The following is a 20,737-nucleotide window of genomic DNA, read 5'->3' as shown; positions in this document are numbered from 1 at the left end:
TCATTTAAAAGGCAAATTTGTACCAGATTTTAATCCCACGTGATTGCGGAGCCTGTCTGAATGTACTGGGTTACCCTCTGTAGCCTGTCATATACTATATTAGCGACATTTGGAAATTAAGGGCACTAGGAGACGCTGTAATGGATTCGAATCCAGCTGATCAGATCACAAGTGTGCACATCAGTGTGTTCAAGCAGTTGAGGTTTGATTTGCTGTCAGATTTATAAATCAAATAACAACGTTTATAAGGAACAGAGAGTGGTCAAGAGTCCTAATAACAGATCACGAGGCTGATTCCCCGCTGTGGGCGAACTGTCCGTGTAATACACGGTTACTAAGGAGGGGCAATTTGCCAAACAGGGGAAAATGTAGGCTTACATCTTTTATATCAGTGCTTGAAATGGAAAAAAAAGTGGTGGTACTCGCAGGCTCCCTGTACACCTGTACAGCTCTCGCTCTCTCTCTCTCTCTCTCTCGCAAACAATAATTATCTAAGTGAGCCAGAGTTTACAATGACGCAACAAATTAATAACGCTGACATTGGGCTGGGTTAGATAAGTTTTGCTGATACGCACTAAGTCTAAAAACAACCAACATCACCCCGATCAGAGAGAGGGAGGCACCTGAAGCGAGTCGTTAATTTATTGCAATTGTGGTGCATATTTATTAGTTTAAAAACACGGAACGAATCATGCTGCCAGGAGTTCGCAAAATGTTGTTAGCTGGCACTATATTGTCTGCGGGTCTGGTTGGGTACCTCTGGAGGGACACGTTTGAATCAGGTATGTGCAAAATCCTTCACCTCCTTTCCTTTCCAATGCAACACAATCCCTGTTCAGACTGCATTTGCATATCGCTCGATCTACCTGATCTCCTGACCCAAACACCACGTTACAGGATTCACAGCTGATGCACTGGCCTTGCACTAGCGTGTGCTAGGGAGAGACGGGCACAGGTCAGGCTGTCAATGCATTGCGAAACGTGGTTATCGAGCTCCGCTTCTGTACTGGATTAGAAGCGGTATTTCCGAGTTTATTTTCAAATGTATTTAACACACTGTCTTCACTGGAGCTGCTTCTTTCTCTCTCAGGTTTGCTCAGTCGTTCAGTTCAGCTCAGTGGGTGAAAGTTTCATCAAAATGAATTAATCATAATTCACAGATACTGCTCAAAACCATGAATAATATCCTAAAACCCTGAGGAAAGAAGTGTCTGCTGTACAAATTTAAAACATGTCAAACGATATAGACTAGTAAACCTGGTCTTTAAGTGCAAACGTGTGTACATGTAGGCTGCTTCATGTTATTCATATTGGAAAGAAGGGCCCAGTGGTGGGTTAATCCAGCCCAGCCTGAAATACCGGTTTGGAAATCATTTACACTCCAATCTTACAGAGCTTCCGTGTTAAGATGAACGGTCAGTGGACGAGTTCAGAATTCATCTCCTGATCTGCTTTGACGCTATTATGCACACATGCTGCCTCCCGAACGAGCTCAGTGAGGGATTATATAAGGGGAAACCGACAGCCTGCATGGGCCCCCGGGAAAGGATTGCGTATACTCACAGTTGCAAGTCATAAACACACATACCACATTTCTCACTATATATTTCAAATATTGAATTTCAAATGAATAGTATTTTGACAGCGCCTACACTGCCGCGTACATTCGACTACCACAGAACGGAAGCACATCGCTTCAGAGTACAGTACAGTAGTGCAGTGCAGCGCAACCTTACCCTGAAAAAGGGTACAACGTTTTTTATATATATGGTGGTGGGCGCGAACGCAAATGGTTCGTTTGGTTAGTTTATAAAGTTCAAGCTACAATTAGTTTCAGTTTCCAGTGGAGTTTTTATATGTTTTGTAATTGCTTTGATCTGGTGTGAAGTTGTTTTTCATGCATTAAAAAAAAATTAAAGGACAGGCTGCATTTGTTCCAGGCAATTCTTCATTTTCTAAGCGTCCATAATCTGTGGCATATGATTGAGCTTCTATTTCACTTTTCCCTACTGCAGAGCTCTGTGTTTACTGATCAGGATATTTTCACGGATCTAGGTCAGCATATTCCTGATATTATTCATTTATAATGCTAACATCATATTTTATATTTATTATGTTAACCCCCCAGTGGGCACTATACACCAATATTTTTAACTGCATTTAAATAATTTGAGAAGTTTTAATGAAACCTTTGAAGTGAAGAGCCACCACGTGATTTCACAGCGCATGGATCGCACATTTCTCATTGTAGGTCGTATGGATGGGGAGAGGGTATTGGTTTTTTAAGCATTTTGTGTCTTTGTTGTCAGACTCGCTAAAGGGAGCCCGGGTTCTAGTCACTGGAGCCAGCACAGGGATAGGGGAGCAGATGGCCTATCATTATGCACGGTTCGGGGCGCAGGTTGTCATCACAGCCCGGAGGGGAGCTGTACTGAAGCAGGTGAGCGAGAGTCTTGACACGTAATGCCATTTGTATCCTACGCAGGGGTGGAGGGTGCAAACCTTTCAGCCAGTGCCTGAATCCAATGACAGTTTCCATTGCAGAAACTCAACACCCAGGCCTGGGATTAATTCAGAATTCAGGAGATCAAGACAAATGCCACAATGTTTAGCAGAACATGATTTTACTTAAGATTTGTGAATGGACAATTGAAAACCTAGAAATGACAACTGTGTATTGATACAAAGCATGGCCTTCTGCTGATAGGCTTAGTTAAACCATTGCCTAATAGATATTTTAAAGCTGAGTAGCGGCAAAGCCATTATAAAGTACAGCCATGGCTCGACCATAAACCTAGATTTTATTCAGACTCCAGTGCTCACTAAAATAATTTGCCTGCATTTGATGACGGCGTAATGATCTCTTCAGGGATACCAGGATATTTAATGAGCAACAGGGCTTGTGTGTAATTCTACATTCTGTCAATACCTGTCCCGATATTTGTTTGAGGGGAGTGTACAGTGCAGGACTCTATGAAAGCGAACTCCAGACTATAAGCACGCATCTTCAGTTATCTTGCTGTATATTTACTCAGCGATCGAAAGGTTAAGGTCGACTTTTATTTGCACAGGTTTTACTCTTGTCAGATTCCTGAGCTGTGCAGTTTGTTGTCCCCAGGTTGCGGAAAAGTGTTTGAAGTTAGGCGCTGAGAAAGCGCTGTACATTGCTGCAGACATGGCAGAGCCTACAGACCCTGACAGAGTGATCAAGTTTGCAGCAAAGAGCTTGGGTGAGTATTAGGAGAGTAACGATACGCTCAGGATCTGATGTGAGACGCATCACAATATGCAGGACAAACTGCGCATAATGTTTAACAAGATAAAATAATAATTAACAATGAACTGACTTGTTTCCCAAACTTCAGGTACATGTGGTTTATTCATAATACATTGCTTCCTGGTACCTTCACATGCTATTGGGACCTCTCAACCCGTCATTATTGTACAGAAGCAGGTTGAATTAATAAAATTAAAAGATGTCAGTATAACATTGTTTCTATTCCCTTTGCAGGTGGTTTGGATTACCTTGTGCTCAATCATATCGGACCCAGCCCTTTCCAGATGTGGAATGGAGATGTGGATCATGCCCGCTGGCTCATGCAGGTACTTTTCATCAGGGTAATCTCCCACCCTGTGAAATGGGTTCAGTGTGGTTCTGCCCCCCGTTAGTCACCCAAGCGATTGGTGTGTTAGGAGTGCCGCATGGTTTAGCTTCTTCTGTTTAGGGGAATAATATGAATGTTGTATTACTGTTGCACGGTATCCTCTTGATCCATGATCCGAGCTGGGAGATGGAAATGGAGGAGAGACAAAGGTTGCAAGCAGGTTCTTTCTTTATTCAGTTGCAGGTTACAGCTCTCAATGATAACTTTACAGTGATCCAGCATGTCTTACCCACATTGCTATCTTGCAGGAAAACTTTTTCTAATATCATGTCTGCTAAACCCACACCACTGTATTTGTTTGTGAGGTTTATCAGAGGTAACAGAATTCCTGACATCGGCACTTCTATAAATGGTATGATGCTACTATCAAACTTTCTATAAAATTCATTTTTGCTCTTGAATTACATTTATTTATTGCATGCCTCTTTCACTGGGAATTTAACTGGGAATAACTTAAACTGGGATTTTCAAAAGGGAAATGGAAAATCCTGCTGGTTTTCCAGAGAGTAACATTCATCATCTGTTTGCAATCCGAGGTGAATTACTTGAGTTACATAGAGATGACAAATTCAGCCATGCCCTTTCTGAAGCAAAGCAACGGATCTATTGTCGTAGTGTCTTCCATTGCAGGTCAGTACAATATGCTGTCTTAATGTATGGACAGGAAGCATGCCTCATGCCTTGTTTATCTTCCGTGGGTGATGGCAGGGAAGGGGGAGGTTGAAATAGCAGCTGAGCAAACTGAATGCAAAACAGGGCCCACGCTTTTTCAATAGTGGGGAAATATTTTATTTTTAAGGGATAAAAAGAATTTATGAATAGGTCATATTTTCACTGCATTCCATACTGTTATTTTTATATAAAAATAAAAACGGCATATCCCTTGATTAACACTCACATTTGAAACACTCCTAAGTCTTTGGAGATCTTTCTCAGTCTTCCACCGGCTCTGTCCACGACTCTGATTCCTGAACCCTGTTTGCCTCCACAGGAATGATTCCCACTCCATTCACAGCTCCCTACTCGGCGACCAAGTTTGCTCTCAGCGGCTTCTTCGGAACTCTGCGGCAGGAGCTGTCGATGAAGCAGGAGAGCATCTCCATCACAGTCTGCATTCTGGGGCTGATCGACACCGACTCTGCCTTGAGACAAGTCAGGTAAGCTTCCCTCCGGCTGCTCTGTGTGGCTGTACAACTGGGACACCGACAAAGTGCACTTAGCCCCCTTTTTGTCTCGAATTTGAATTACGAGCATCCAAGTATGTTCTCACAACAGCTCAGGAGAATTGATGCTCAGTGGGTGTCCTCCGATCCCATGACTAAGCCAGTTGTCTGCTTACACCCAGGAGTTTGATCGCGAATGTAGTTGAGCTACTGGCCACTAAGGGCCACTGTAGCGTGAAAAGGAGACACTACCTGTGAAATCCCCAGTGAAGATCACCAACTTTGCACAGCTAGCCAGAGGGACGTTTGTGTTGTTCAGTTCAACTGTTGTACCAGTCTTGACCGTAACAATTGAAAAAACAGTTTTCGGGGTTATAATAATGATAATGAGGATAATGATAAAATGCTAATATTACAACTACTAATAATACAAATAACAAACATAATAACAATGCGAACAATGATATTGTAAATAATAATAAAAATAAAAATTCTGTGTCCGTATCCGATTCCCTCATAAGCTTTTTTTTCCCGCAGGGGCATCGTGGAGGCGAAGGCATACCCAGCCTCCGAAGCAGCTCTTGCGATTATCAAGGGAGGTGCGACGAGGCAGAGGGAGGTGTATTACCCAGGCTTCTGGCAGCCGGTGTGTCTCATAAGGGACTGGTTTCCTGGCATGAGGGATAGAGTCACACAGAGCACCTACAACTACAAAGCAGTTACACAAACAACAACCACATAGCACAGCTTTCAGACTTTTATTCTAGTTAGAGATGATCTTTAACCACCACTTTTTCCATGCCTGTATTATATAAGGTAGTGCGTTGGCTTTTAGGGCTTCTGGCTGGTCAAAGTGTACAAAATGATATATTATAGTATTATAGTAAGAGACGCTATTTGCTATGCCTTTACAGTAGTTTTTTTTTTTTTTTTAAATATGCTTCAACATACTTCTCTGGGCTTTTCAATGCTAATCTAAACTTTATTATTTTTTATTACAATTTGTTGTACTTAGGGAATTTTTATAAGGGCCTAGACACAACTTATAAGTACTAGTCTGTTAAACATAAAAAGTTTTTTTTTTTTGTTGTTTTTTTTTTAAACTTTGGAAATGCAGCGTATGGGCTTAATCATGTTTTTTGTTTTACCATGCTTTACCACAAATTTACCCCTTGCCTGTGCTCTACCAAGCTTTCTTTCACAACCATTTTTGTCCCATTACTTTGCTCAATTTTGCTGAAAATGTTTATAAAGTATTTTGTTGCATGTATTCAAACAAATAACAGATCCCCCTTATGTCTAAACACTCACCCCCGCAAGTCGCTGGCCTTTCTGCATTAAAAACCACCTCTGTATGAAATGCAGTTAACAATCGCTTGAGTCACGCTGGAGTAGACTGTGTATGCCTCCCACCCTCGCGCACACACACACACACACACACACACACACACACACACACACACACACACACACACACAGCTACTCTGACCACCCACGGCCACCCCAGAGAGGATTCCATGCCCAAAGCAGGAGATCTTTCCACAGCACCATGCCTCCCTCCTGGGGAAAATGCCAGGATGCATCATTGCTGATCTGCTGACAATTCCACCCACAGTGCCTGCTGGTGAGAACAGCCTAATGATGCACAATAAATGCCAGGTTCATTAATATTCAATCCTCTGTGAAGTACTTTCCCATTATTTGGAGTTTCCACCTTTCGGTGTGCTTTGATGTTCCAAAACAATCCTCATTTTCTGCCACATGTGGCATGGCATGGCACTGCACAAGGGTCCCCACCCCGTGCATTGGCACATTTCAGACACATTTTGGTGATTACATAAGAGTTTTAATTAAACTTTTTCAATATGTAGGCACTCCTCAGCAATACAGTAAGTGCCTGTAGGCTGGGCATTCACCTTCACTACAGGCTTCAAAACACAGTGTAAGCACAGTTCCAAACTCACCTAAACTACCTTTTCCAAACAAACCATTTTCCCCCTTATATACATGTGGCCATTCTCCAATTAGCACTCATTTACCTAACTGGAGAATGGCCACATCTGTGATTGTTGGCAGGGGCAGATTTAACCTCTTCCCTGCCACCTTTTTCCCCACACATTATTTACAGCACACTATTGCCCACATGAAAAAAAAAACACTTTGAACTCGTCGTAACTCAGTTTGACTCCTTGGCTAATTGGTAAGTTTGTTCTGGAACAAACGACTCTACAAGGCTTGAGAATAATCTAATTGTATGTGTGGCACGACATTTGCGTAAGAGATCGCCCACATCCTTTAGCAGCTGCACCCACCTCCCTCCAGACACACTGAGCGCAACAGCACAATGCCAGTGTGATGAGCACAAACTTTTGCTTCCTGAATAGATGAACGAAGATACAAGATTCCTGATTTACTAAGCCATTGTTCCAACGCAAAGTTTCCCCCCGCTTATTGTAAAGGGGATTAAAAAAAAACTCTTCATTTTCCACTAGTTAAGCGCATATGAAAGTAGAAGCCTTCTAAAAATAAGCTGTTTTTTTCAAGAAAAGTGGTGCAAACAGCATGGTAAATCTATAGCCCAGTATTTCTGCAAAAAGCACATAGCATAACTTCAATTTATTCAGGGATTCTGTTTGGATTTCCCATTTTTTGCAGGGTTAGCATCCCTAGTTATGATGTGCTGTAGCACAGTAGCTAGGTACCTATATGCATTGGGATAAGAGTTAAAAAAAAAAAAACTTGTCTTATTGTCCTAGTGAGCCTTATGGTCACCCTCTCTATCATATTTAATGGGCAATTGCTTGTCTGAGAGGTCATCAGCCCCAGACAGCCCACATCTTCCCTACCTAGACAGCATTTAGTTTTGAATTATTTGCAGATTGGGACCATTGTTGGAGGGGCTGACCCTGGATTTTGGTAAGTAACAGGGTAAACGCTCTTTCAGACGAGCGTCTTGAATTAAAAAGGCCACTTAACAAGCCAGAGGCTACTTGAAAAAAAACATTGCCTGTCTGTGTCCCATAATACCCACCATATACTGTATTAAGTTTCCGCATGGATGACTTATGAGATTATAGAGATGTTCTTACATAGCTATATATCGTAGTTATACATATTATAAAAACAAGTCGTTAAGGATTAATTCACAGCTGCTCTCATACCTTTAATTCTGATGATTCATTTGCTGACTCACAACTCCAGCACAGGTCATGACCCTGATGTAAAAAAAACAAACCATGGCTTGATAAATTGTTTGTGCATTAACTTTCTTTTTTACTGGCTTGAAAAGGCTATTTGATTTCTACTGTAGAGATTTTACCAAGCACTGCATCTTCCAACACTATAGTTTAGCCCAGTGATACTCAACTCTGGCCACCAAGATCCAATCCAGTTCAGATTTTTACTCCAAGCAGGTTCTAATGTAGTTAACTGAAGCTGTTATGAGGCAATTAACTATTTTAGGACCTGGTTGGAATAAAGACCAGGACTGGAATCAAACTCAAGGGCCAGAGTTGAGTACCACTGTTTTAGTCCATACTGGTTATCTTGTTCCATCCCTTACAAACCTAAACCATGGCAAAGTACAAGGGTCTATTAGATGGGAGTTTTGCCTACAAGAGATATCAACATATCTAATAATTACAATGTAAGTTGTTTCACCTTTAATGGAACTACCATAGGGGGTATAACTTGTCTATTGCCACGTTCTTTTCTATTTCCCATGTGTATTAAATACTCTGTAGGCCCACTTGTGCAATGGCACAGTACAGTCTCCATGCCTCAAGCTAGCCCAGGCCTGGAGGGAGCACCCTTTCCCTAAGGTGTCGAGGGAGGCAGTCGTTCAGTATGTGGGCATATGACCCAAGTCTCTTAATATCCAGAGTAGGGGTATCCAACCCTGGTCCTGGAGATCTGCTGGGTCTGCTGGTTTTCATTTCAACTAAGCTCTCAGTTACTTAATTGCACCAATTATTGGCTTAATTAGTCAAGATTAACAGGTGTTCCAGATCTTTAGACCACTGATCCAGAGGGTCTGCTATAATAGAATGCGTCATAGGACCATCTGAATGCATACTTGCAATTTTCTTTAGAATATCTCCTTGTTTGAAAATAAACCTGGTACAAGTTATTCTCTTTTCTATATCAGCTATCACTGCCACAGAGCCAGATGAAACTGGTTATGAAGAGCACTCAATACTTCTGCCTACGCAACTGTGGGTGTACTGCTATTACTAAACTGAAATCACATTGCCGCACGATACGTTATGTAACTCCTAAAAAAAAAGATTCTAAAAAAATATATAAAAAAAGTTTTACTAAGACACAGTTACATCATCTTAGACTAGTTAGAACCCATGGGTCTGCAGGCAAGTTCTCTTGCTGACTTATTTACCTTTGCAAACAAATGTACAGTATGTATTGTATTGTTTTAGCAAAGACCCCCACCCCCCGCCCCAATTGGAAAGGCCAACCAAACATGTGAAAACGTGTTGCTTTGAATGGGAGGCCTGACTTAATTGGTGGAGAATTTAATTAAATTGGATGACTGACTGCATATTTAACCTGGCCACACATATAAACGCACTGGGGTTTGACTGTTATGGTACAGTAAGTTCAGGGAGGGAACTCATGAGGAGAAGGCAGTAGGTGGTGTCCTTGCATAGCTTTGTAACAAAACGTTTTTGTGTCTGTTTAAAAGTTTGTAGATAAAAGTGTGCAACCCTGTGCTTAAAAGTATCTTAGTTTGTGTGACACTATTCTGCCCTTCCATCTGTCACACCCCTCCTAAAGAATGATTTTGGGATGCTGAGTATTGTACTTTTCTGCAAGTGCCTTTTATTACAGCTGAAATGATCAGGAATACAAGTAACTCTGTACAGTCTGTTATTGTGAATTATTTACTGCAACTATGTGACTGACCTTCTCTGTGTACCTGCAAGGATCATCTTATTTTATTAAGATCCTTCCTTGCCTTCCTTCTTTTTTCCCCTGACCTCTCCCCCCTACACGTGAGCACGCATTCCAGTGTAGACTTAAAAGCAAATTGAGGGTCCATCACAATGGAGGGAGATGAGCTTTGAGATTTGTTTGTCTCTCTCTCTCTTTCTGTCTCTGACTCACAACAATGATAAAGCAAAGCGCTCTTTTAAGTTTCAATGCCACTCATCTCTGAATCACTGTGCACTGCTTTCACGTGCCCGACATTACACATGTCCTCCTCTCGGACTCCTTCTCTGCAATGATGCAGTCCTTTCTTCTTGTACTGCTAAAGATATTTCAACCGACCAGAACTATAAAACACTCTCAATTGTGGTACATTTTAAAAATACTGGGTCCTAATCACAAAACTTTAAGGACTGTTTTAAAGAATGTTTTGTTCAGGGCTGTTTTAATTTAATAAAGATTGTAGTTCCTATTTTATACGGTTTTAAAGATTAGTTAATAAATGTATACTCTTTTTTCAAAGGACATCTTAACCTAAAAGAATGTTTATAAACACTCTTCAAAAAACACTCCTCACACAGTTAGAGACGTTGGTGTTCACAAATTTCCCCATCGTCTACTGATATAAAACGGTGGCTATACTCAGATCTACCACAGTTTGGATCAATTTAATAGTCCCCAGTGTGTCTTAGATGTTACAACTTGGGAGAAAAGTGTGATTCTGTAGCTAGCAGCAGAAAGATGGACAGAAGACATGTGAGGCTGGCTGTCCTTGCCTCGTCTCTGCATCACAGAGAGAAAGAGAGTGCGTTTAAATGCCAGCAGCATCATTACAGATCACCTCAGATCCGTTCAGCAAATGGGACCAACGCAACAACAATAACTGTTTACATCTTATGCAAATGTCACCCACTCGGCATCCTTTTTCTCCTATCAATAAAGATCATTGAACAAAGCTTTACCCCTCTGATTTAACTAACTAAAGCAGGGTACTTACCGAGCCTTGATGATAATGGTGATAGTGAGGGGGGGGGGCAAGGTTGTTCTGCCTGTGCGCACAGCTGTGTCTTGTCATGCGTAAGTATGCCGCACTGATTACGCTATCGGACGCCACTTAACCTCTCACGCACACGAAGTGGCGGCATTACGAAACTACGGTCGCTTGCGTACAGGAAGTGGCCACTCAGGATTCTTTGAGGAGAGAGGGAGAAGGGGGATTAGTCAATTCCTGGTTCTAGGTCTCTGCAACATGTCAAGCATTTGTGCAAATGTGACTTGAATTCTGCTTTTCAACTAGGCAAGCCCCATCTACTCTCCATATACCGATAGACACAGAGAGTAGGTTGAATGATTGCATGATCCGATTTGAATGAGGAAGACTTAGTCCTAGACTGTTAGAATCTTTAAATGTGTCTTCTGGGTTCTGGTATACTAAGACCTTGGGGTCTATTTTAAAGATCTAAAAGACACAAATGCCTTAGTCCCAAAGTGACTGTACAAGCATTGTGTTGGAAGGGAGACACGTGCACAAGTAAGAGAAAAACTAGGGTAAATTGACGTGAACTGTGGCTGTGGCATCAGTGTTATGTTTTCCTTGACCTCAGGAGAGTTTCTTTCTGTGTTTTGTCTTTCTCTCTCAAGGAATCCCGCTGCAGCCCTCCTGCTCTAAATAAACATGTGTTCTGTTAAACACATTTTGCTTAAACAATTGTAGTTCCTGTAGAGTCACGTCTTAATAATAACAGACTGTCAAGTGGTCCACCTTATTGTGCTGCTAGCAGTTTGGGTAATGTAGAGGGGGATGAAAAAGCATCTCACTTCTATTCTTTTTTAATGCTAACAACTGTCTCGGTGACCATGTAAAGATGAAGTCAATCAGGTTGTGCGTAATTAAACAGAGGTCGACCACTTACAGTGCTATACAGGGTATTCAAACAGTGGCGATATTTAGATCCGCCACTGTTTAGATAAATCTTACGGCCCCCATATTTCATGTTCTGAAACAATGCTGTGATGTGATTGGGCACGGGGTAGGCAAAGCTAAACAAAAAAATAAGACTTTATTTACATTTTGTCACCCAGTGTAATTGCCATGCCCCCCCACCCCCCAGGCTACTGTTCATTCCTGGTGGATACAGCAGCATCTCCAAACAGTGTTCTGAATGTGGTGGCGCTGTTTAGCTTAATGGAGAAGTGGATTGATTTTTGCGTGTGGGATGACAACCAATGCCATTTAATTCCTTGCAAAGCTACTGCCATTAACAGTTAACTATACACATCATCCAGTCAGAGTGCATATATTGTATGTCCCAAGATTGCAAAGAATTAGCCCCATGGTAAACATTTTCATTATATCAAAAAGTCAAATAGTCAAACGTTTGAGTGTTTTGAAGTTAGCGATGAACTGTAATGTGGCTTTGCCATGTTTTCTATGGTTTACCACACTTTCATAAGTTTTCCAATGTTTACCATGTTTAACCTTTTACTTTGAATAACACTTTACTGAGTCCAAGCATACAGCACATTTTTAAAGTGGCGCTGTAAAAAGTAAACACTTTATATACCACTCTGAAATACATTTGACAATTTTTTTTTGTTTTTAATAATATAATTTTATTTTCCATGCAAACATACATAAGCATACATCCTTTAAGCATATTGTACAAGAACATTCAAGTTGATCAAATGGGTCATGACTTCAACTGTTCTTTAAAACAGTATATATCTATGGAATAAAAATAGTTTGTGTTGCTTATTATATATTTCATTTCAAAAAAGTATTGAAGGCATATACACTTGTCTTGTGTACTTTTCAGACAGACAAAATAAGTATTTGAATACAATTGTTCTCAAATAAGAGAAAAAAGGGTTATAAAAAGAGTCAATGGAAGTCCACGTTTAAAAAAAACAAACATATTTACAGCATTATTGGACACCCCTTTGTCCAAAATAAAACTCCCCTTCATCTAAACGCTCCCATATACTTTTCTCAATGTCCACCAGGGCAGTTCTGATATTAAGAGGATCAATTTACTGTACATAAAACAAAAAAAAAAATTTGAGCAATTTAGTGACTGGAAGCAGTGGGTCTACTGGCTGCTGAGTGGTGACTAAGCCCAAACCTCATCTCCTTTAGGCTGGCAAAGTGCTTCTTGAGAAGCCCCCGGAAGCTGATCTTGCGGGACCTCCTCTGTGGAGGGCTGGGGTCCTGGGACGAACCTCCATCTCTGTCTGGGTTCTGTGGTGTGGGGGGCTGGCTCTCTGAAGCCTCTTCCTCAATCTCCGTGTCAGGGAGACCCCTTAACCAGGCGCTCCTGTCTATGCCATAGAACCTGCTGTGTTTGAGAACCCCCTTCCTGGGCTTCTCCCCCAACGGCTCTTCTTGGATCGACCTGCCCTGACTGCTGTTGTTTTTCAGGTCCAGTGAAGAGCATCCTACCCCTTGCTCCTCTCGGCTCCTCCTGCGCCCCAACCCCTCTGCCCTGGCCTCTCCCTCCCCACATGGCCGGGGGACATGCCCCTGGAAGAACAGAGCCTCTTGGTTGGTCACTTGCGGGCTCTCCCCCAGGGTTAGGAAGCCGTAGGGGGTTGTGATCTTGGAGAGGTGAGGCAGGGACAGCGCAGCCCTTGTGACTGGATCTGGGATGTCCGTTTCGGGGAAAGGGCAGGGGAATGAGTTCTTTCGGGGTGGCCCATAGCCCTTGGTAAAGGGATCCGAGCTGCTTCTGCGGGCTCTCCGGCTCTGCGTTGGGGGACAGTCAAGTGAAGAGGAGGGTGCGACTCGGGATGTATAATTGTCTTCCTGGCTAAAGCAGATGTGCTGCTGTTTCTGCTGCTGCCAGCCGGCTGCCCGTTCCTTGTTAAAGAACCGCTGGTCTTCCTGGATATCCAGAGGAGGGATAATGAACTGCGGGACGCGGTCCGGGGTCACCACGAAAGTAAAGATGTCCTTGCCTGTTTTGGCTGTCGCCGGGCTGCTCAGGGACCTGGTGTTGCCCCACATGGGCATCTTGATCCCAGGGATGCTGTTTCTCCTAGCAGGCACCTGTTCGGTGGCCGGAGTGGAGCTGCTAATGCTGAGGTTGCTGTCGCTGCTCATGCTGCTTGTGTTGCTCATCATTCTGTTCATGTTGGCTTGTCAGTGTCTGTCACTCTCTGCATGCACACTGTCTGAAAAGGGAACTCGCACAGACAGTATTTATACTATCAGCCCCTGCCTGATTTGCTTCGGCAAGCCCCCTGACGCAGCCGATTACAACGATGACGAGAGGAGACACTCATCATTATCTCAGCATCAGTGACGAGGATCGGAATGGGCTTTACACTGGAAATCTGTGCGTGTGGGTGTGTGTTTGTTAGTTATTGTGGGGGGTTTGTGTGTGTGTGGGGGTTGTGTGTGTCAGTGTTTGTGTGTGTCTGTCAGTCTCTCATTATATCCATCTAGTTAACTCTTTTGTCTACTTTACTCCTGTTCCTCTTGGTCTCTTTGTTTTGTTTATTCCTCTCCCCTTGACTCTCAATAATCTTGGTATAATATCTCTTCTGTATCTCGGCCCTTCACAGCACAGAGCAGCAATCATTACCTTACTGCAGATGGCCAGAACTCTCATTCTACAGTGGCTTACACTGAAACAGACAAATACCAACAGGAGGGGAAAAAAAGCCCAAAGAAAACACAGCGTTTTCTTTCTTTATAGCAACAAACTTTTTGGTCATAAAGTCTGCATTTTTCTTCCCATTAAGATTAAGAGGCTCTCATCTGTTTACAATAACAACAATCTACTGCAGCTTCAACAGGCCTGTGAGACATTAGCATTTGATGCATAAATAACGTACTAGGTCCATAAATCAATGTATTAATCCTTCTACATTAATTATAAATATAACACATCTATAGCAAGTGGAATTTTTCTGTAAGTTTCTGGTTTTTTTTTTAGTTGTGTGCGTCGTGATTTCTGAATGCCTCTCCCATGGTTACACAGATTGGTCTCCATGGCAATGGGTAATGCAGAGTGAATTCAGCCATACGAATTTACCAGGTTTCAGAAGGAATGAGATGTGTTCTTTATTTACAAGAGCACTTATTGCTGCAGCGCACCACAATAACCTTGAGCTATTCAGTAAGTAAAACACACATAATTGTAGTCTGTACATGGAAATATTTAGCTAGTCCTTGACCTGTATAAATTAAACATAAATTTAGTAACAAGACATTGAAAATGTCTAATATTTGAGTGGTACTCAACCTTTATCAAGATGGGACCAGAATTGGTACTTAATACTGTACTAGAAACTATATACAAACTGTCCTTTTAAGTACAATTGCTGCTATTCCGATTATTTCAAATAACTGCAATAATTGTAATAATTGTAATGACATAGGGCAGTATGTGGTATACATGTTAGCATATCATATATTCTCTTCTAGCAGGATCATAATAGTTCATTAACTTTGCAACAGATAAAGAAAACAATTGACTACTGTCTGTATAGCAAAACACCATAGGCTTAATATTAAATCGACTAACTACAATACACTAATGAAGTAATTAGTATGTATTTCTATACATTTCATTTGAATTTTAACAGTCAATGTTCATTTATTTACTGTGGTTCAGCTATGGCATTGCTACATACTGTTTGTATATATTTCACTATCCAATTTAAACCACCTTAACCTAAATTAATTCCACCCCCTACTTTGAGTAATTTACACATATTTAGAAACACATTTAATATATGTTTGAGGTCAAATTGACCTTAACTAAACAACACAAATAAGAATGTGCTTACCAAGACACTGGCCTAGTCGTACTGGGTCCCTCGCGTCACGATTCAATATAAAAGCTTTGAAACTTCTTTACCATAAACATTTATTTATTTATTTATTTATGTATTTATCGATCTATTTATTTATTTTAACGGACTTCTTTAATTTTTACTACAAAGGGGGCAGCACTTCATCGCATTACAGCCCGCCATTCCAGAATTCGGTTAAAGAAAATTGAGCGTTAACTGATTATTGAATTAATTTGAATTTAATTGGACGATTGGTTGAGTGCCGCATCCTGATTGGCGCAGCTGTGCGGCTGACGGGTTACTTGTCTGCCTAGTCTCGCACGCTCGCCGTTATCCGCCCGCCCACACAATGGAGTCTCTGGCTGAGAAGGCGCCAGTTGTTACCCGCGAGCGGGAAAACAAGACTGAGGTAAAGAAAAACAGAAAGATATACACAAGTAATTATTGTAGTACTGGGCCAGGCGAGAAACCCACACGTTGATTTTTCATGCAAACAGCGGGTCCGTCGCTGTTTTATATTGTTACCATACCTTTTTTTGAACTTGTTCAGCGTATTTACGTCAAGTCTGTAGTTAAGGAGGGGGGGTGTGACTAGGTGAAAGACACATCGAAACCACGTTAAGCGTTTCTTTCTAGCGGTCGTTTTCATCATTAATAAATTAATGGTTAATAAAAAAATGTTGGGTAGTGGTCATCAATTTTGTTATGGACAGGACGCTGCTGTTGTTTCCTAATAAAGTTCATATTTAAAAAAATATTGATTTTGAAGGTAACTGTGTATCGCTATATGCAGTGTATTTTGTTATGTAGTTACTATGATTAGTATTTATTTATTTGGCAGACGCCTGTTTTATCCAAGGCAACTTACAGATAGTACAATGCAAGATTAATATTTAAATAGTCTATTTTACAGAAAGTGCAAATACTACTAAAGTAGGATGCAACAAGTTGGGACTACAGTGAGTTATTGACTTAGTAGTGTAATAGCGCAAGGATGGCGCATCAGCTGAGAATCCAGTAACGTGGTGTTTACCGGTAGGTCAGGTAAGTCCAGTGCATAGTAGATCAAGCGATCTACAAGTCTCTGACTCCTTAAGAATATTTGCAACATAATTAAAATACATGATGAAATTGTTACATCAGGCGTGTCAGTTTGTTTTAATTATTTTAATTTGCCTCCTAGATAGCGGGCAGCTTATTCAAGGTGCCTTTTGTATTGAGAATTAAAAAAAAAAAAAAAGTGTTCTGGGATTTACTGTCCGTGAACCGCAGGATGGAGACTCCTGGGTAACACAATAACTAAATGAAAAACGAATACCAGTTAGTGATAGATGGTGTTCATTGAAATCACGGTAACGCTCCTTGTTCGCTGATGTTGTTTTTGTTGACAGGACAAGCAAGTGATAAAGAAGAAAAAAGGTGTTTTGAGAGTGTTCTTCATCCGGCTCTCGCACTTTGGTCCTCTGAAATTTATGGTAAGTGAGAGGGAGTGTTCTGTTTTTTTTTTTTTTTCTTGTAATTAAGCTGCAATTAATTTAGTATAAATGTGATGTGCTCGTCCCCTCTCTGCTGTGTTTGTTTCACAACAGAAAGCTGTGTAACAACTTGAAACTGTAGGGTCCCGAAATGTTACACTAAAGCCCCGTTTCGCACTGGCATGCTCTACCCGGGTCGCAAACCAGTATCATGAGGGTCGGCTACGAGATTTCACACTGTTTTTTGAATTAGCCGGGTTGACCCGGGTGATTTAAGCAGGTAAATGCACGTACGCAATGCCCTGGAAGTAGTTTGTTGCAGATGCATCATTCCTGTTGCAATCTGGCTCGCGGCGTGTCTCGGTCAACAAAAATATGGCTAAACAGAAATGTTTCTTACGGGAGTGAAGCCTTCACGCAGGCATGGCTGTTTGTTGCTTACGAATAGCCATCATGCATTTTGTCTCTCTCAACCCTGGTCAAAGTGTGTCGACCCACATCCTGAGGTGGGTTGCTGTCAACCTGGGTACATGGATTCACACTACGCAGGATTGTGACCCGGGTATCCAGAACCGGGTCGGGGCTGTGGTAGCTGGGACCCGGGTAGGAGCGCCAATGTGAAAGAGGCTTAACAAAATAAATTGAGGTTGCTCTGTTTCATTATATCGTGGCCACATTCTCCTCTGTTCTCTTTACATGGTTTCAGTGTGTAGATTCATCTGATTTCAGACCTTTTTTTTTTTGTTACTTATGTTCTGTATGTGTTTAACAATTGTTGCCATGCTGGTTTTATATCCCTTTTTGTTTTTATATTGTTTATAAGCAGTCCTGTTTGTTTGGCGGTGACTGCTCTGTGTTTTTGTCTGTAGGTGAGTGTGCTGCGTAATCTGTCGTGGCTGGCGGGTCTCTCTTGTCCGGTGGAGGATCTGGGCGCAGCCGAAGCCCACACGCCGGCCCTGGTTCGGCACTGTCGCACCGGGAAGAAGCGGCTGCGCAGAGTCACGCGAGTGCTGCTCTCCTATATCCCCTACCGGCTACAGAGTGTGCTCGGCTACCCTGTCCCCAGCAGCATCGGCAAGACAGCCATCTCGGAAGGTAAAGGGACCGAGTGGTTGCTTGTTCTCATCAGCCAGTAAACCAGATGTATTTATTTTTAATGCAAGCCTTAGCTAGTTTTATTCAGAGTTGTCAACAACTTGACACATCCTCGTGCCTGTATGCAGTGGTTTTATAATGAGCATTGTCAATTATTTCACAGTGTTCTCGCTGAAAGCGGGGGCAGTGTTGAAACGTTGTTTATGATCTTGGCTTGTCCACATGGGTACTTAACCTTTTGAAAAAAAACAAAAATTTAGATTTTGAAACAGCCCTTATGACACACACATACACGCAATTAAATGTCAGTATTAAGTGCTGTACTCTGAAAACGAGGATAAACCATCCATTCCTTTCAACCAAACAAGTACTGTGTTTTTTTTTTTTTTTTTATTTAAACTTTAGTCATGTCATGATAGTGCAGTCTTTAGTCGTGTAAAATTAAATGTGTGTTCCACAAAAAAACAGATGAGGAACTACCATCAGCATTGGGGAAATTCTTGCCTGTTCCATTTCTTTGTGTGTTTGTATTTTCTTTGTGGGGGTTGTTTATGCAATGCTACCCTGGTGTAAAGAGCCCTGCTTTGTTGCAGAAGTGCGCTGCTCCCCCACCAAGCCCTCTGGGAAGGGTAACAAGCGTAAACAGGAAGATGTGGATGAGGAGGAACACCAGTCCTGGGTGGAGGCCCTGAACAAGGAGTTGGGGGATGAGGACAGCGAGGGGGATCCCACTTATGAGGTAAGGGTACGGGATGTGACGGAAAGGGTTTGGTATGTCTACGGCCTTTTAATAGCATCTGTAAAAAGCTGAATATTGAATATGACATTGACTAACACTCATAACTGTGTATACTCAGGCTAAAACCTATATTAAACACACATTTGTAACAAACGTTTATGCAACATTCTAAACACTTGATTAACGCATTAGCTGTTAACTATTAACATCTGTAGTGTGTATGATGAGTCTGCTTTATTACACCGCTTTTAAACAGCCGAGCAGCGATGGTGAGAGTGACAGCGAGGAGAACAGGACTCGCAATGATACAGAGAGTGACATAGAGGAGGTGGCAGAAGAGGGCAAAGCCATTATCAAAGAGTTGGACGCAGCTAAGAAAGCATCCACCGAGGTAGGGGCGAGAATTAACAAAAATGTAATAAAAATGAAACCATTTAACAAACTCTGAGCAGACATGGGCATATAAAGTAAACCTGAAATGTATCTTAATTGTTTTGGTGTTCTGGGTGTATGTGTAGGAAAGTGTTGCTGGTGGTGACACTGCCCTCTTGTGTTTCAGGGTGGTTCTGCTGGGATACAGAACAGAGCACACTCAGAGCAGCAATCGTGATCAGGTGCAGCAAATTACATTTCTATAGCTCCTTTCACTTAAGTACGTTTTCATCAGAAATTACAGACTAAAATCCAAGAGGGGCACTTTATTTTGAATGTTAGGTGTGGGAATAGTGTGTATTTTATATAATACTGAAAAAGAGGGACTTTCAGCCCTCCATGAGGATGTAACTGGTGTTCTACTTTTATTGGTTCTGACAACATTCCAAAAGCACCCTCCCCCCCCACCTATTTAAATGTAATTATTTCCTCCCCCCAGATTATAGGAGCTGTGTCTGACCGACTCCATGTCCCCAATTCTGTTGCATCCTGTCTGTTGTGCCTTGAATTTGATGTGAAGAAAAGATTTCTTAATGTAGTCCATTGTGTGAAATGTCTTGGGTTCTCTCCCCGCCCCCCCCCCCCCCCCCCCCCCCCCCAGTTTTGCAGATTACGCTTCAATAATAAACAATTTTCATGTCTAAATTTATTTATTGACAAAGAAAAGGGGGGTGGGGGGAGGTAGATGTAAAAGACAGTGTTCAGCAACTAGAGCCTTGGAGACTATCTTAGTCGCACCTGTAACACATTGGTATTTCTCAACCTATGTAACTACTTTCTTTCTTGTAGAGTTTGTCTGGTCTGCATACCTTTCCATATTGATTCCCAATGCAGTTTCCATCAGTACTGAAGAATGCACAGTGCTGCCTCTAGAGGGCAGTCTAGCACTGTCTTGCTTCTAAAGGAAAGCAAGGGGGCATCTGCACACTGATATGCTTGAATTTATATCGGAATATGGTGTTTAATGAATACAGTATAGCTTAACTTCTTATTTTAGGAGGATTCATACATTAGGATTTTAAGGAGACAAATATAAGGGTTTCTATTGGGGACCAAGGGATTGCAAAATGGGGAAATGGCACACATGAACATTTCAAAAACATCAACAACCATTTATTTACTGGATTTAACACAATCACAATAGCAGTCGACAAGGGCAACTGCATGATCTCGGCGTGCAGGCAGTAAAACAAAACTTAAGCCTTGTAGAGTGTGTGTGTGTGTGAGAGAGAAATTTGAAGTACAGTTAAAAGCTGTAGAGAATGAGTCATGCTTGTTTGAGCAGCTCTCCCTCCCCCTGAAGCTAGTCTTGCTGTGTGAAAGTGACATTGAATCATAGTCCTAGCCCCTGTTAAGGTGGCAGGGAGATTGTTCCAGACTACAGCTCCGGGGCTTGGCTAAAAAAGGACAACGGACACGGGTGTA

General features: G+C 41.8%; 2 protein-coding genes across 3 annotated transcripts; both read left to right on the top strand.

The window, feature by feature from the left end:
- The first annotated feature begins 376 nt into the window (after positions 1-376).
- Positions 377-6,513, top strand: LOC117428859 (hydroxysteroid 11-beta-dehydrogenase 1-like protein). The gene is made up of 7 exons (XM_034047831.3): positions 377-782; positions 2,310-2,440; positions 3,119-3,230; positions 3,512-3,603; positions 4,202-4,295; positions 4,657-4,822; positions 5,366-6,513. The coding sequence occupies exons 1-7, from the start codon at positions 692-694 to the stop codon at positions 5,568-5,570; spliced, it is 891 nt and encodes a 296-aa protein (XP_033903722.3). The 5' UTR covers positions 377-691; the 3' UTR covers positions 5,571-6,513.
- Positions 6,514-15,876: 9,363 nt separating this feature from the next.
- LOC117401269 (uncharacterized) lies at positions 15,877-19,893 on the top strand. Of its 2 annotated transcripts, none has more exons than XM_034001832.3 (7): positions 15,877-15,980; positions 16,963-17,046; positions 17,916-18,141; positions 18,735-18,880; positions 19,137-19,271; positions 19,440-19,494; positions 19,759-19,893. In XM_034001832.3, exons 1-6 carry the CDS (start codon positions 15,921-15,923, stop codon positions 19,488-19,490), a joined length of 702 nt encoding a protein of 233 aa, XP_033857723.3. In that variant the 5' UTR covers positions 15,877-15,920; the 3' UTR covers positions 19,491-19,494; positions 19,759-19,893. The 2 variants fall into 2 exon arrangements, with proteins under 2 accessions (XP_033857723.3, XP_058871220.1); XM_059015237.1 differs by having other exon boundaries at positions 19,752-19,893.
- Positions 19,894-20,737: the final 844 nt, after the last annotated feature.

The sequence above is a fragment of the Acipenser ruthenus genome, chromosome 49 (assembly GCF_902713425.1).
Source record: "Acipenser ruthenus chromosome 49, fAciRut3.2 maternal haplotype, whole genome shotgun sequence".
In the NCBI taxonomy this organism is placed as follows: domain Eukaryota; kingdom Metazoa; phylum Chordata; class Actinopteri; order Acipenseriformes; family Acipenseridae; genus Acipenser; species Acipenser ruthenus.
This window is presented reverse-complemented; position numbering and strand designations above follow the sequence as displayed.